Raw genomic sequence first — 16,320 nt, 5'->3', positions numbered from 1 at the left:
ACTTGAATATAAGATGACACAGAAAGTAAGTCACTTGAGCATCCCCATGTAAGATGTCTTGAGTAGAGAGACTGAGAGAAGCAATGCCCATCTCTTTCTTCTCCTGCTGCTGGCTATTCTGACTGTTCCTGGACCCTCCCCCATTTTAGCCAGCCCATAATAAGAGTTCTCAGATTACTTACTCCAAAATTCGAAACCCTGAGTCTCAAATATGAGAGCTCATGTAGTCTACTGGATAAATTGTATGGGATTGCCTCATTTCTCCATCTGTAAAATGAAACTATTGGTAATCTACCTTAGAGAGTTGTGGCTCCTGGTATTTTGCTACTTAAAGGAGGTCCGTGCAGCAGGAGTCAGGAGGGCAATGAGTGTCTCTTGCCTTCATGAACCCCACACACCACTGGTGGCTGTGTCAAAAATGAGGAGTTTGCCTTCCTTCTGGCCAGTAGAGGTGTAGATCCGAGAGGTGTCAGGTACCCATCACTTCTCTGACCCGCGGCACCAGTGGATGGGTCTCAGCAAAGATCGGACCAAGTAGCACACGCTCAGCTGTACTAGAGTGTATCTTGGACCTGATGGGCAAGGCAGGCCTGGAATGATGGGGCAGTGGACACAAACCGCTCCTGTTGCTTCTTCATGTATGGCTGTGCAGTGCCCTTGATTGGGTTGCTTGTACAGTGAGTTGGCCCTGCTTGTGAGGACTGTGGTCAGAGGCAGAGATGGACTCTGGGCTCAAGGGGTGGGGTAGGGCATGGCAGTCCCAATCCTGTGGTGATCGAGGAGATACTAAGAAAAAGAAAAATTGTGCTGCACGTGTAGGTGTCCCTTATGCACATGGAAGTAAATCTGCTCAGAGGCTTTACAATTTTATTTACTTCATCTATGCCCACCTTTCTCACCAATGGGATCCAAAGCAGCTTACATTTGTTCTCCTCTCCCTCACTTTATCCTCTCAACCATCTTGTGAGGTAGGTAAGGCAGAGAGTGTTGTGTTACTGGCCCAAGATCACCCAGGAAGCTTCCATGACAGAGTGGGACTCTTGAATCCTTCTCTGATATTAAAGAGTCCAGTAGCACCTTTAAGACTAACCAACTATATTGTAATATAAGCCTCCATGCATCTGAAGAAGAAAACTGTGGTTCCCAAAAGCTTATCCAATATCATAATTGTGTTAGCGGGTTTCCGACGACTCACCGGTTATCCCAGAGTGCAGGTGCGATAGTGCGCCCCTAGCGGGATAAGCGGAGATTCGCTCCCACCTGCTGCAGCAAATCAGGACCCCAGGAGGCCACTGTCGGGCTCATGAGCTCGCCAGGGGCCTGCTTCATCCTCTCCCCGTGCTCCTGGCCTTTCCACTGCCAACTCTCCCCCTCCCCCACCTTGCCACTGGACCGATGGGCGCTGAAGCGCCCCGGCCAGCCACCAACTCTCCCCCTCCCCCACCTTGCCACCAGCCCGATGGGTGCTGAAGCGCCCCGGCTGGCCACCTCCTCTCTCCTTCCCCCGCCTTGCCACCTGCCCGATGGGCACTGAAGTGCCCCGGCCAGCCACCAACTCTCCCCCTCCCCCGCCTTGCCACCAGCCTGATGGGCGCTGAAGTGCCCCGGCCAGCCAGCCGCCTCCTCTCTCCTTCCCCCGCCTTACCTTAAATTTATATATTTGTTTTGCAAACTGTTGCTGCTCACACTAAGCCTTCGGAATATAAATTTATATATTTGTCTTGCAAACTGTTGCTGCTCACGCTAAGCCTTCGGAATGCAGTTGCTGCTATAAATAAAGAGGAATTGGTCATGGCACGCTACATGAGCCTTCAGCTCCGCAGTTTGTTGTTTGGAACTGGTTTTGTGACATTGGAGGGTGTGGCAGCACCAATGGGTACCAACATTCCCTGGCAACGTCTTGATTCAGGCCAAGAAACTGGAGAAAAGGTCAGGAGGAGGTAAAAAGTGAGCACCAGCCTCAGGGGCTTCTTTTGACCCCCCCATTGTCCATTATAACAGCTGGGGGGCAGAAGATCCTGCCTTTGAGCAGAACCTGACGCCTTTTGTCCCTTTCAGGGCTATGATTCTAACGGATGGTGTTATGTCCTTGGCTAGTGCATTGTTAGTCTTTACAGAACCACAGAGTTGGAAGGGGCCATACAGACCTTCTAGTCCAACCCCCTGCCCAATGCAGGATGAGCCTAAAGCATCTCTGACAAATATTCATACAGCCTCTTCTTGAAAACTGCCAGTGAAGGAGATCTCACCTCCTCCCTAGGCAGCTGATTCCACCTTTGACCATGAAAAAGTTTTTCCTAATACCCAGTCAGTACCTTTCTGCATGTAATTTAAACCTGTTGCTTCAGGTCTTAACCTCTGCTGCCAACTGGAACAGCTCCTTGCTCTCCTCTAAATGATAGCCTTTCAAATATTTAAAGAGAGAAATCATGTCCTCCCTCAATCTCCTCCAAACTAAACATTCCCAAGACCCTCAGCCTTTCCTCATAGGGCTCAGTCTCCAGACCCCTGATCATCCTTTTTGCTCTCTTCTGCACCCTCTCGATTTTGTCCACATCCTTTTTGAAGTGAGGTCTCCAGAACTGCACACAGTACTCCAGGTGCAGCCTGACCAAGGCAGTATAGAGAGGGACTATGACCTCCTGCGATTTCGATGCAATGGCCCTTTTGAAAGACTGGGTTTGCCTTTTTTGCCACCACATCACACTGACTGCTCATATTTAGTTTACAGTCCACTCTTACCCCACTCTTACCTTTTTTGCATACACTACTACTCTGTATCCTTCCATCCAGTATTTGTGCTTCACATTTTTGTGGCACAGATGTAATACTGTGCACTTATCTATGTTGAATTGCATCCTGTTCACAACCGCCCACTTCTCCAGAGTAGAATTCGTTGAATTTTAACTCTATCTCCTTGTTGAATTTTAACTCTATCTTCTTGGGTGTTTGCCACTCCTCCCAATTTGGTATCATCAGCAAATTTAATGAGTAGCCCGTTTACCCCTTCATCCAGATCAGTGGGCTACTCTTTAACTCAGCTGAGCATGAACACATGAAACTGCCTTCTCCTGGGTCAGTGCACAGTCAGCCAATGTTGGTACTGTCTGTTCTGACAGCCGCTCTTCAGGTGGCAGGTGGAGGGCTTTCACATCACCTTCTGGAAATACCAGGGATTACACCTGGGATCGTCTGCATATAAGGCTGATGCTCTGCCACTGAGCCACAGCACACACACCCTCCAATTCTGAAAACACAATTTGAACAGCACTCTGCAGTGGCTGAAGAGCTAACACTTCATATGGTAACTCATGACAATTATTTCAATCTTACAAAAAAGGTTAAATGAACTATTATTGAGACAGATTTAGAAGCTGTGTGTCTTAACAAACTTCACACTGTCCAGTGGGTTATGCTTGTTCTTAGAGTTATTCGCTCAATACCTTTGCACCCAAAGCAAGAATTCAAAGTTCTCATTTTTTTTAAAGGCACACAAAGATGGAGATTGTAGACAGGAAAAATGAGACTTCCCTTTGGAATAGACATGGGCACAAAACGGAAAAAGCCCAAAACGAGAGTTTCGTGTTTTGTTGCAATCCACAAATCGTGAATCATGAAACTTCACAAAACTGACGCATTTGCCGAAACTATTCATTAGTTTCATGATTCATCAGAACCCAGGGCATTTCAACGGCTCCCTTCATACCTGGAGATGCCAAATTCACAGGGAGACTTCAGCAGGCTCTCCTCCACCCACCCTCCCATTCTGCAATACATTGATCAGGAAGGTCAATAGGAAGGGTGGGAAGGGAAGTGCTGCCAGAGTACATGACTGAAATGGGGACCGGGAGTTGCTGGATCAGAGGAGGATGAAGGACCGGCCGTGGTGGAGCTGGTTGGCTGACAGACCTGCCTAATGGGATTTGGAGGGGTGAGATTGGTGTGCCCATGGCTACAGAAGGCCCACCTCCTTGGTTGCCTAGGGGATTGACCTCCAGCTCCTGGCTGTATAGGGCAGAATGGAAGCTCTCCAGATGGCTAGGAGAGCTTCCAGTCAAGGGTAAGTGGGCTATGATTGGGGTTTCCAATGGCAACAAAAGGTCTAGGCCCATTGTTGCCTAGGGAATCAATGGATCGGCGCCAGCCTGTCTGCAATTATGAATCATTCATGAAGCTAACAAAACAGGCCCAAAAGTCATGAATATCACAATAATTTCGTGATAACCGCGGCACCACAAAACGCTGTTTCGCAACACACAAAATGGCCCGTTTTGTGATGAAATTTGTTTCGTATTTCGATTCATGCCCATGTCTACTTTGGAACCTGCTGACCAAAGTAATGTCTTCACGTTGCTTTGAGGTGAGTCTTGCCTATCAACAAGTACTCACCAAGTTCACTAGGGACAGAAACCTAATAATTCCTTGTGCCAGTGACGGCATGAGGTTGAAATGGAAAACACGTGCCATAGAACAAATTTTCAGACCTATGGGAACAATAATGAAGAAAAGAAGAAAACTTTGTCTCTCTACCACCACAGTGTCATCTGTTTCTTATCCAATTTAGTTGTTCAAAATGATCTGTGTTCTGACAACTCCTAGGTCTGATTCTTAAAAGTAAGTAGTCATGTTGATCCATAATGAAAGCCGTGTAATAGCTTTCACTAAGACTGTTCTTGATTTTAAAAATGGTATATGGTTTATGTTTTTAGGGCAGACCCTTTTAATGATATTAACTTGACCCTAAATTGTCACAGTTTTGTGAGGTTCTTTGCTGATAAATCTCTCTTATCTGTTTCAACTTGAAGGCAGAGTTGAGAGTAGAGTACCTGCATTGTCAAAACACCGGCTTCTTTTTTCGGTGGATAGCTTTGGACCTGACAGGATCCTTGGGTGCTAAGGGTGTTAGATAAGGATCAAACACTTGAGTGTTTGATCCTTATCTATCTTGGCTTATAAAATCATCCAGGGGGAAAGTATTGAGACGTTGAGTAAGCCTGTTAACGCCTCACTGAGGGAGGGGGTTCTCCCTAAGGCTTTGAAGGAGATATTAATAAAATCCTTGCATGAGAAGCCTCTATTAGCCATGGAGGGTGTGACCAGCTATTGGCCAATCTCTAACTATATATATTGGGAAGATGATAAAGCCAGTGATGATGGAGCAACTCCAACATTTCCTGGATAACCCATCTCCTCTTGACCCATTTCAGTCAGGCTTGAGGCTTGAGTTGAGAACAAAAGCAGCTTTCGTTGCATGGGTGAATTATCTAAGTTTAAAACTGGGTAGGGGGGCATAATCCCTGTTAATAGGTTGAGTCTGTCAGCAGTCTTTGAAACTGTGGGCCCATTCCATCCTTGTTCATCAGTTGCAATATGGAGTGGTATCACAGGAGTAGCCCAGCAGAGGGTTTGGTCTTCTTTTATCTTACTGGACATACAGTGTTTCCTCTAGGGGGGCAGTTAGCAGTTTGGAAGGGACCCAACTTGCAGAATGCCACATGGGTCAGTTTTGTCCTTTACACTCTTCAATATTTATGTTAGACTACTAAATTTATTGGCTACTTTGGGGTAGGATGCCGTAGATATGTTGAAAACACTCATGTATGTTATTTTTATTAGTAACCTTCCAGACACACACACCCCAACCAGGGTTGTTCACTTGGCACCCACCAGATTTGTTAAAATGGTTAAGTTCAAGGCTATCTGAGAAAGCAAAGCCCATATGTATGGTATTCTCTGGCTGGTAAATTATGCAGGAATCTTTTTTCTATAAGTAATAATATTTTATTAAGTTGAGGACTCCATTTGAAGAAAGCCTTTCTGCTCTCCTGCAGTTCTTTTGCCTGGTAACCACACCCTGATTAGTTGTTCCTTCCTACCCATCTCTTAAAGGAATCTTTATCATCACAGTATGTATTTATTATATTTGGATAATCCCTGAAAAATCACATCTGGAAATATCATGCCACATGAACCAGTTCTATCACGCTTTCTCGTATAATAGGCAGCTGAATTAATGACTTGATAGACACAAATCGAGTTTCTAGTCCTCATACACATAGCATAAAATTTAAAAAATTACATTGTTTGGTAATACAGCAGCACTCTGAGGTATTTCTGGTTCCTATTTTCACACCAGACCACTTTCCGTTGATTAGTACATGTTGCAGAAGACCAGACAGACTCTATCATACACAAGTGTCTGTGTCATGCCACATTCTGGGTTTGTGTGCATGTCCAGCCAAGCCATTCCCCTTTTGTGTATGTGTACGCACTTACTGAGTTTGGCTCAGGCAGTAAAAACAAATGGTATGAGTATGACAAGCAGGCCAGAGATATTGACATTGCTTTTTACTTCAAGGAACCACCTTATAACAGCCCTCACTTTATAATTTAGGGGGTCAGACATGAAACTTGAGAAGGGGGAAGGGAAGGCTCAGCCAGTCCCACACACTGGCATATGTCTTCAGTTTTGATTGGTGCAAAATGCTGCAGCTCGACTGTTAGCAGGAGTGAGCAGGAGCATGAACATCACTCCCATCCTACAGTCACTCCATTCGCTACCTATCAGTTACCATGCTCAATTCAAGGTATTGATTATTACATACAAAGTTCTTCACGGCCTTGGCCCGGCATACCTAAGGGACCGCCTCCCTCACTATGTCCCTCCATGGCAGCTTCGCTCATCTGAACAGGGTCTCTTGCAGGTGTCAGCCTGCACATGGGCGAAATCAACACCAGCCCGCACATGGGCTTTCTCTGTGGCCCCTTCCCTGTGGAACGGCCTGCCTGAGCAGGTCAGGAGAGCCCCCACTCTCCTGGCTTTCTGCAAATGATGCAAACTGAATTATTCAAAAAAGCTTTTTACTCAGATAAGAGGGAAGTATTGTAGGGAGGGGGTCTCAGATGTTTCACTAATGAATTAAGGACCATAGACTTCATCATGTGTTGCCTTGCATATTATCTGTTGCTTTGAATATCTTCTCCTATATACTACCTGTGCTTCACGTTATCTAATGTCAGTCCTAGAATTGATTGTTCTGTTTCAGCAATTCTTCAACTTTGCAATGATCCTTGCTAATGCGATGTCTTTGTAAAATCCTATGACACTGTTTATGGAAATGTCCTTGATACTGTATGGAAATGTCCTTGACACTGATTGTACCAGTCTCACACTATGTAATCCACCTTGAGTTTCAGTGAGAAAGGTGGACTATAAATAAATAAATTACCCAACAGCTCAGTTGTCTTGGTATTGCCAAGGATACCATAGAAGACTTATTGAGGAGAATCCACATATTCAGATTTACATGTCACAAGGAGTTGTTCTGTTTTTCCTATAGTTTGCAGAGGCAGAAAGTTTCAAGTTAGTGTTGGGAATATTTGCTAGTTAATGCAGTTAATTGCAAACTCAGGAAAGCATGGAATTATGTGGTGAAACATTCTTCAAGCCAGTACATTGCAACAGACAAAACTTCCTTTTATTGAAGCTGATTCACCTTCACTTTCATGTTTGTAGTAGCAGAGATAAAAATAGAAATCTAATCTAAATAACTATTCTCTAAATTGCCAGCAAATTCAGCTCCATGGAAGTGGGAATATGGTGTGAATCTTAGTATACTTGTACAGGAGAGCTCAGCAGAAAGCATTTTGCTTCTTCCAAAACCAGGGCCATTTTCACACATTAACCAGCACGCAAAATCACGTAAAATTCATGCAACGACGATGTCTTCATGGCGAGATTTCCTGTTGTGATTCCATTTTGTGGCGCGATTTCTGACATCATCGTGCCACGAAACGGAGTCATGATGGGAAATTGTGCCATGAAGACATTGTCGTTCCATGAGCTTTGCACGATTTTGCGCGATGTTTAAGACGAAGAGAACTGTGATTCTTGAAAGCTTATGCTACAGTAAAGTTGGTTAGTCTTAAAGGTGCTACTGGACTCTTCAATTTTGCAAAAAAACAAAGGCATAGAAAGAGAACGAGTCAAAGAAAAGCTTCTAGCTCTGCACATAAGAGTACAATCAACATGTAGCATAGTGGTTAAGTGGCTGAGCTCCAAGTCAGCACTCTGTTGGTTCAACTCCCACTACTACCATGAGCTCAGCAGGCGGCCTTGGGCAAGCCACTCCTCTCAGCCCCAGCTATCCAGCTGTATTAGTGATAATAACTAACTTTGTTCACTGCTGTGAGTGGGCACTGATCCGTCTAGAAGGGTGGTATATAAGCACATGTTGTTATTGTTGTTGTCGTTATTGTTATTATTATGTTTAGGGGTTTGGAGCACCTTTCCTATGAGGAAAGGCTGGAGAATCTAGGACTTTTCAGTTTAGAAAAGAGATAACTAAGGGGAGACATGATAGAGGTTCATAAAATTATACATGGGGTGGAGGGCCCAGGTGAGCCTGATCTTGTCAGATCTCAGAAGCTAAGTAGGATCAGCCTTGGTCATAATCAGCCTTGGTCATAATTGGATGGGACACCTCCAACAAAGACCAGGGTTGCAGAGGCAGGCTATAACAAACCACCTCTGTTAGTCTTTTGCCATGAAAATTCCACCAGGGGTTGCCATAAGTCAGTTGTGACTTAAGGGCAGTCTCCACCACTAGGGGTGCGCATCCCGAAAAAATTCGGGTTGCACACTTCAGGTTTACCCAAAGCGGTGTGTGTGTGTGGGGGGGGGGGGGAATCTGGAATTACCAGAATCTTGAAGTTGCAAGCCGCTTCAGGATTCTGGTATTTAGCTCACTTCTGGTATTTAGCTCGCTTCGGTAAGTTCCATAAAGATTCAGAGCATACTGAAGTGAGGGGGAGCAAATCCCCCTCCCACCTGCCCTGGGGCAAACCCACCCATCCCACTTACCTGGCCAGCAGGGAGAGGGGAGGCCAATCAGCTGGGCGGCAGGGGAGCACAGAGCTGGCTCCTGCAGGGCCTCCACTGCCTCCGCCGCCGCTGTGGCCAACTGGGCAGCGGGGAAGGCTGGAGCCAGCTCCTGCAGGGCCCCTGCTGCCTCCTCCTCTGCCGTTGCAGCAGACAGCTGGGCAGCAGGGAAGGCCGGAGCTGGCTCCTGCAGGGCCCCCGCTACCTCCTCTGCCACCGCAGTGGCCATCTGGGTGGCGGGGAAGTGCAGAGCCAGCTCCTGCGGGGCCCACAAATACACACACACACACAAAGGCACAAGAGGCCTAAGAAAAGCAGTGGTGAAGGTGGAATAGATTTGAGGGTTTGCAAGGCAATAATTACCTATCCGGAGAGCAGGGGAGTCTGCGGAGGGAGAGCTTCAAATGCCAGCATTTCAAATGCCAGTGCTTTGGATACGGTAAGCGTGTGTAATTTGAATGGGGCCAGGGCCCTACCTTTATAGGTGAAACATGCCCTGAGGTGGGATACCCACCTAGCTATTAGAACAAAGACTCCAACGGTCAGTTCCTGGGACCAACAAAAGGTTTGATTACCTTGATAGGCAGCTGCCAGGGTGTGTGAAAGCAAATGCAAAATTTGTTCTAGCGCTGCACAAAGGGATAGTTTGTTAATTAAGCCCACTGGAACTAAGTTGATGAATTTAGGTGGGGGATGTACTTTCCCAAGAACACTAAATACTTATGAATGTCCTTTGATTAGCTCCTCAGTCAAGGACAGGAGATCTCATCACAGAAGGAGGGAAAGGAATGTGTTAAGTGGGGATGACTCTGCGAGACCTTTGTTGCACTGGATTCTTTACAGGCTGGGGAGGCTGCAAAACTAATCACCACGAATCTCTCCGCATTCCTATGCGGCATTCCATTTATGCCTGGGTCTCCCGGGCAGGACTCAGCAACTCTTAGCTGGAGTCCCTCTGGTTGCAATACAAGCTGCCATTTTAAATTCAGAGGCCTGGTAATTTTTAATATCCCAAGCAGCCATGTTAAAATGGCTATTCAAGATGGCGGAGGCCGGGCCGACTGCTTACAATTTGGTCCTGCACCAGGGTATGAGATGTCGTGGAGGATGTGTGCAAATGTGTGAAACCCCTACATACACATTAATGCGCGCACGTACATACTCACTCTTTATCTAGGGGACTGGCAAAACTGTACATTGTCTACGGTTACAAGATGCCAAAAGTCAGCACTGAATAAGGCTCTTCTCTCCTTAGAGTATGTGGTATTCTTTTACTGTATCATAGCTTGCCCTGTACTGGCTTCTGAAGCAGGAAATTCCTTGGATTCCACTGACCTGTAGGCAGGGGCGGACCTATTATGAAACTAATGAAGCTTACGCTTCAGGGTCCCTAATCCTGGAGGGACCCTGAAGCAACTTTTTTAAAAAAATGAACGAATATTTCAGTGAAATTAATTGATGTTTTTTAAGTGTTTGCTATTAAAATAAGGCTATTTTAGTGACAGAATCATAAGCCAATGGGTTGAAGTACATAATATTGACCTTAGAATGTGCCTTAATTAGGGTTGCCAGACTCCAGGTGGTACTTTAGATCTCCAGGAATTATAACTGATCTTCAGGCAGCACAGACAAGTTCCCCTGGAGAAAATGGCTGCTCTGAAAGATGAACTCTATGGCTTTATACCCCACTGATGCCCCTACCCTCTCCAAACCCCGCCCTCTCCAGGGTCCCCCCCCCAAATCTCCAGGACTTTCCCAACCTGGACCTGGCAACCCTAGCTGTCATGGCCCAGTCTGAGAGTGAGGTCTCCTCTGGAGGAGAGGAGCCTCGTGTAGCCAGCCAGGACTCCTCAGGAGAAGAGGAGCCCTGTGTAGCCAGCCCTAGCCCTGATTCAGCAGAAGCCAGCAATCAGGAGCAACAGCTGCTGGCTGATCAGAGCTTGCAGCCAGCAGCTGAGACACCAGCACCCTCTAGCTCCTACACCACAGAGGAAGCTCAGCCAGGGACTTCTACAGGTGCAGCGCAGCCAAGAGCCTCCACCCCCCCAGGTTCACCCACGCCCAAGGAACGCTGCAGGCAGCGCCAGAGACTGGAACTGCAGGAGAGATGGCGCAGTGCTCGCCTCTTGAGCCAACGCCAGCTGCTGGAGAGTGACGATGAGTAGTGTCAGGATGGAGCCCCAGCAGCTGGCTGAAAACCACGCCTGGCTATAAGAGCCAGTCTGGAGGAACTGTTGGGTGTGGAAGCAACGTGTCTACTGCCTGCAACCACTCCATGTTTCGTGAACCTTGCCTGTGCCTGCTTTTGGACCTGAAACTATTGGTGACTGACCTTGGACTGTGCCTGACCTTGCTTTTGGACTCTGGACTCACTCCTGGCTTTATCTTGTGCTCTGAACACTGGTTTGACTTGGCTTTTGCTCTTGGAACTCCCCTTTGATTTTGGCCTTAAGGTTTGGACTTGAACCACCCTGCTTGGGCTGGCCCAGCCCGTGACACTAGCCTAATACCTGTTCCACATAGCCTCAAAATGTCCCTGTAATTGGTTAAATTTCAAAATTTTCTTGGGGGCTTTTAGCACCCGAACCCCAGCTGTAGGGGCTCACTGAGCTCACCAGAATCTGTTCGTAGCCTACATTTTGGCAGCTGGATCCTCGAATTCTTCATTGGTGCTTAATAGTTCTACAGCTCAGCCCTTAGCCAATCAGAACCATTAAAAGATATCTGAATTCCCAATTCAGGCCGCACTAGTCTCACTTATACATTTTAACACCGTAAATTAGATTTTACCTCTTTATTCTAATGAGCCCTGCCCTCTCTGATGACCTTCTACCTCTCTAGTAGAGAATGAACCAATACTTTTTTCCACACATTGATGTTGGGTGGTGTGATTTTCGTTCCTCAAAATTTTTTTCTTCATTTTTGGTAAGTTTTCGATTATATCTTTGCTAGTGTTTAGTGTTAAAGAGGTATAGGTTAAGGTGTGCTTATAAGCTTGGTTACAGTTCAAGCTTCAGGGTCCCAAAAATGTAAGTCCGCCACTGCCTACAGGATCACAATTTTAGATCCACAGAAGTCTGTAATGGGAGAAGGGAAACAGGGAACTTACCTTGCTATAGTGCAGCTCCACTCATGCTGCTTAGAATCCAAGCCAAAAGGGGCAAAGCGCATGCACTCACTTCCAATGGTTCAGGCTTAGCTCCTCCTGTGTCCTTTTAGATAAAACAGCAACTGGTTACTGACTTATATGTAGTGCTGAAAAATGCAGTAACATTGTGTACAGTATGTTTACAACACCAGTATTTTAAATTCAAGATTATTTATTTCATTTATACTCTACCTTGGGGACCCTAAGCAACTTAGGGCCTAAGCAACTCAACCTAACCGACATCACCCTATGATGTAGGTTAGGTTAAGTGTGTGTGATTAGGCCAAGCCTTAGGTTTGCCGGCACTGTCTTGGGAAATTCCCTGGAGATTTAGGAGCAGAGTTTGGGGTGGGTGGGGGGAGCTCATTGGGAATGCAATATCATACAGTCCATCCCCAACAATGCCATTTCTTGCAGGGGAACTGATCTCTGTGGTAGAAAGATCAGTTGTGGTCCAGAACTCCAGCCCCCCACCTGGAGACTGGCAACCCTAGCCCAAGGTCACCCACCAACCTTCCCTGGCAGAACGGAGATTTGAATCTGAGTCTCTTTATTCCTAGTCCTACACTGTAACCATTAGTTGAATCTCAGCCTGGCAGGCTATGTGTGTGTGTTGCAAGATGAGGAGATTTGTCAGCTTTGAATATAATGCTCTGATATCCTTAAAAATTCATATTTGCTTTGTGGATATTTAGGAAATCCATTAGATTTGCACGTGGCTGTGAATGTTTGTTTCTGTTCATTTATTTTTTTTTTACACTTTTGGGCTTCCCTCAACCTGAGTTTCTGGCATTAAGCCCAGATTATCCTCCGCCTCTCTCCGTCCCATCTTCCAGTTCCTGCTACGCCCTTTCTACCTTTACTCCAGTTTGACGCAATTTCTCCAGTAATAGCAAAAAGGGAGGAACATTGACTAAGTTGTGACCCAGCAAGCAATTCGGGAGAGAAGATCCAGCACCTTGCTTAGTACACTGATCTTCTTCTGCCCTTTGGGAAAGGAGCTTTGGTCCTGCTGTCAGCTTGGACCCTTTGCCTTGGCTCTCCCTTCATCAGCTCCTATGGTTGGAAAAGTCACACCTGTTCTCTGGAAAGGAAATGTGCCAGGCTCCTTGTCAACAGTGCTGTTCAGGTGGGAACTGATTTGCTCTGACTAAAGACAGGGTTTGAGATGGGACAGGCAGCGTCTTCATGATTCCAGTGATGACTTATGGGAAAGGGATACTACTGAGCTCACGGAGGATCCTGGAGATGCACATTTTAGTCCTAGCACTAATCCTAGTACACCTGCCTTCTGCCTGTCTTCTGCCTGAAAATCTTCCGGACTCAGTCAGCTGCACACAGGTGAGTACCAGCCTCGGCCAGCTGCTAGAAGACAGGTCCATTACTACCAAACCAACAACTCTGTGTCTTCCTTTTTAACTCTGTCCCTTGTCTCTGCCTCATCACTGCTCCAAGGGGCTCAGGCACCTATACGTTTGTACAAGTTCTGTGTGCCATGTGCTAGCCGAAGAATTTCTAGTTGCAGTTGGTCACAGCCTCACAGCTCTTCGTTTCTAGATATGAAAGGGCAAAATCCATTCCAATATCTGCTTACACATTTACTGTGCCAGTGCAGGAGTCAGATTTGCAAGAAGGCAAACAGTGTAGCAGCTGGCTTTGCCAAGATGGATCCTGTAACATCACTTCACTTGAGATCCTTATTTAATTTGCATTAGTTACCCTTAATTGTTCTGTCCCACCTGCAGAGATGGTACTTCAAGAACAGAAAGGCTGCTTGCCAAGGAGGATGAGATTCCTATATACTGATTAAGGATTTCTGCAAGCAGAGCTTTTCTCACTCCTGCAAGATAGCACCTGTTAACAATTTCGTTCCTAGAAAAGAATTTATGGTATACAGGAACCCTGGCTTCCTTTGCTTCTGGCCATATTCATAATGAATGATTAAAAGGGTAAATCCCACCCCACGAAGCATGTTTAAGGGGGAAAGAAGATTTTAATTAGTACTGGATATGGTGTGTGTGTGTGAGAGAGAGAGAGTGAGAGAGCGAGAGAGAGAGAGCTCAGGCAAGAAGATGTGTGAGTAAATTGCAGCAAAACAAAACAGGAGTCTTTGGGCCACCTTAAGGAGCTGCAGGTTTTTATTTTAGCATAAGCCGTTGTGATCTAGACCCCATTGGATGCATGTAGTGGGTTCTCACTAGGCAGATATATATATGTGCATGTGTGTGGATAGACTGATATGAAGACAAAATGTAAACAGCAGGGTCAAGGGGTCATGAAATGTGGGACGTTCGGGTATGTAGTTACTTGTATATAGAATTCAAATGTCAACAAGAAAAGTAGAGACCCTTCAGAACAGAAAAATAGTTTAGACTGCAAAAATATGCCAAAAATAAAAAAAAACCTTGTTACTCTTTAAGGTGCCTACCATGAGGCTCCCGTTTATTTATGAGTGTCAGTTGTCATTCTAGATCAGTTAACATGGGAAGTGTATGTATGGTTCTATGTGTGCCCAGCACGCTGTGAAAATGAGCCCAAGAAGACTAGAGAGATAAGAGTGACTGAGTAGTGTAATGGTTAGAGTGTCAGACTATGATGTGGGAGACCCAACTTCAAATCCCCAGTCCGTCATGGAATCTCACTGAGTGACCTTGGCCTGGTCACTTTCTCTCAGCTTGCCCTTCTTCACTGGATGGTTGTTGTGAGGAAAAAAATGGAGAAGGGGGCGCTACTTTGGTCCCCATCAGGAGAAAAGCTGGGTATAAATATTCTGCTCACATGTAGTCTACCTTTACTCCAATATGTACATGTATTCTAGCCTCTGAGCCCTAGAAACCCCCTCAGCAAGCAATGCCTCTCAGCTTTGACTGCTGACAAAAAACCCCCCACAGCTCCTGCTTTGTGTCTCTGTCGAAGCTAAGCTCCATTTTAGACATACCACTGGCCAGATAAGAATTAGTTGTATTTGTGTGGAACTCCTTTCATCTGGCACCACATTTAAACTGTGCTACCAGCATCTACATATGTAGTGTTGGCATGCCAAGGGATCTATGTCCTGATAATGGATTAAATGCAATACTGGGCTCCCACACAGAAAGCCAGTATGGTATGGTGGTTACAGTATCTGACTGGAGAAACATGGGTTCAAATTCCCTTCAGCCATGAAAATCACACGGAGAGATCATCATGAGTCAATCACACTCTCTTTCTCACTCTCTCACTCTTAGTCTAACCAACCTCACAGCATCGTTGTGAGGATAAAATGGAGGATGGGAGAATAACTTAGAAGATAAAAATATGATTGTTTTAAAAAAATCTTGTATTATGTTTAAACCAGGTCTGATGTGCAGAACAGCTAATTACTTTTGTGGCCTGAAGATGTGGGCCTCCAAGGGCATTTCCTGTTTCCTCACTTCCTTTCATTTGACCGCCCCCCTCCAATTCAGAAAAGTCACATCAGGCTTGTCCATCACACTGTATGTGCTGCAGAGACTGCTCGAGCAAGCAGCGGGTGTTGTGGTTGCTCACACAGGTAGAGAAGGAGTTGCCCAGGTCTGCATGATACCAGCAGGGCCTCTTGAGGTATTGATTACGCTGTGGCTGCTAGAGCCCTTTCTCCTGGCACCACTGAGGCTTTGTGGAGCTTGTGACCATAGTGACAGCAACTGTAAGAACAGAGTATCGTGCCAAGCCATGCAGAGGAATTAATTAGGTGGTTGTGCTGGACTGGCTGCTTTCTATCCTTTCAACAACAGCTTGGCAATTAGAAAAAAAGCACGCGATCTCCCATGGCCCACAAAAGAGTTACCTGCTATTTCTGCTGATAATAAAATAGCTCTTCAGCGTGGGATAATGAACATGTAGTATAAGCAACCTCAGGTAGAAGGGCAGTAACTTAAGGCTGTCATGAAGGCCAAAGATATGCTGCGGACTACTTCACACATTACAAAGTCTCTTCTTGGCAAATGACACAAGAACAGACTTTAGTAGGAGTTTTGTGACTCCCAATCACACATGCTCTTATTTATTCATTCAGAACTTTTGTATGCTGCCTAGGGTTGCCATCCACCAGGTGGGGCCTGGAGTTCTGGAATTAGAACTGAACCAGGCTACAGAGACCAGTTCCCCTAAAGGAAATGGCAGCTCAGAGGGTGATGTAATAAAATCTATCCTCTGAAGCTGCCATTTCTTCCAGAGGAACTGACCCTGCTTAGCCTCCGAGATCTGACGAGATCAGAGGAGCCTGGGCCATCCGGGTCAGAGTTTGTAGTAAGGCTGCCAAGTCTTCTGG

General features: G+C 46.0%; 1 protein-coding gene across 1 annotated transcript in view; it reads left to right on the top strand.

Moving 5' to 3' along the window:
* Nucleotides 1-12,928: 12,928 nt before the first annotated feature.
* Nucleotides 12,929-16,320, top strand: part of IL17RC (interleukin 17 receptor C) — a 39,151-nt gene continuing 35,759 nt past the window's right edge. The window contains exon 1 of the mRNA XM_054977713.1: nt 12,929-13,370. Coding sequence (XP_054833688.1) covers nt 13,218-13,370 — 153 coding nt within the window. The 5' untranslated portion in view covers nt 12,929-13,217. The remainder of the gene's footprint in view (nt 13,371-16,320) is intronic.

Source organism: Eublepharis macularius, chromosome 4 (genome assembly GCF_028583425.1).
Source record: "Eublepharis macularius isolate TG4126 chromosome 4, MPM_Emac_v1.0, whole genome shotgun sequence".
NCBI lineage: Eukaryota > Metazoa > Chordata > Lepidosauria > Squamata > Eublepharidae > Eublepharis > Eublepharis macularius.
This window is presented reverse-complemented; position numbering and strand designations above follow the sequence as displayed.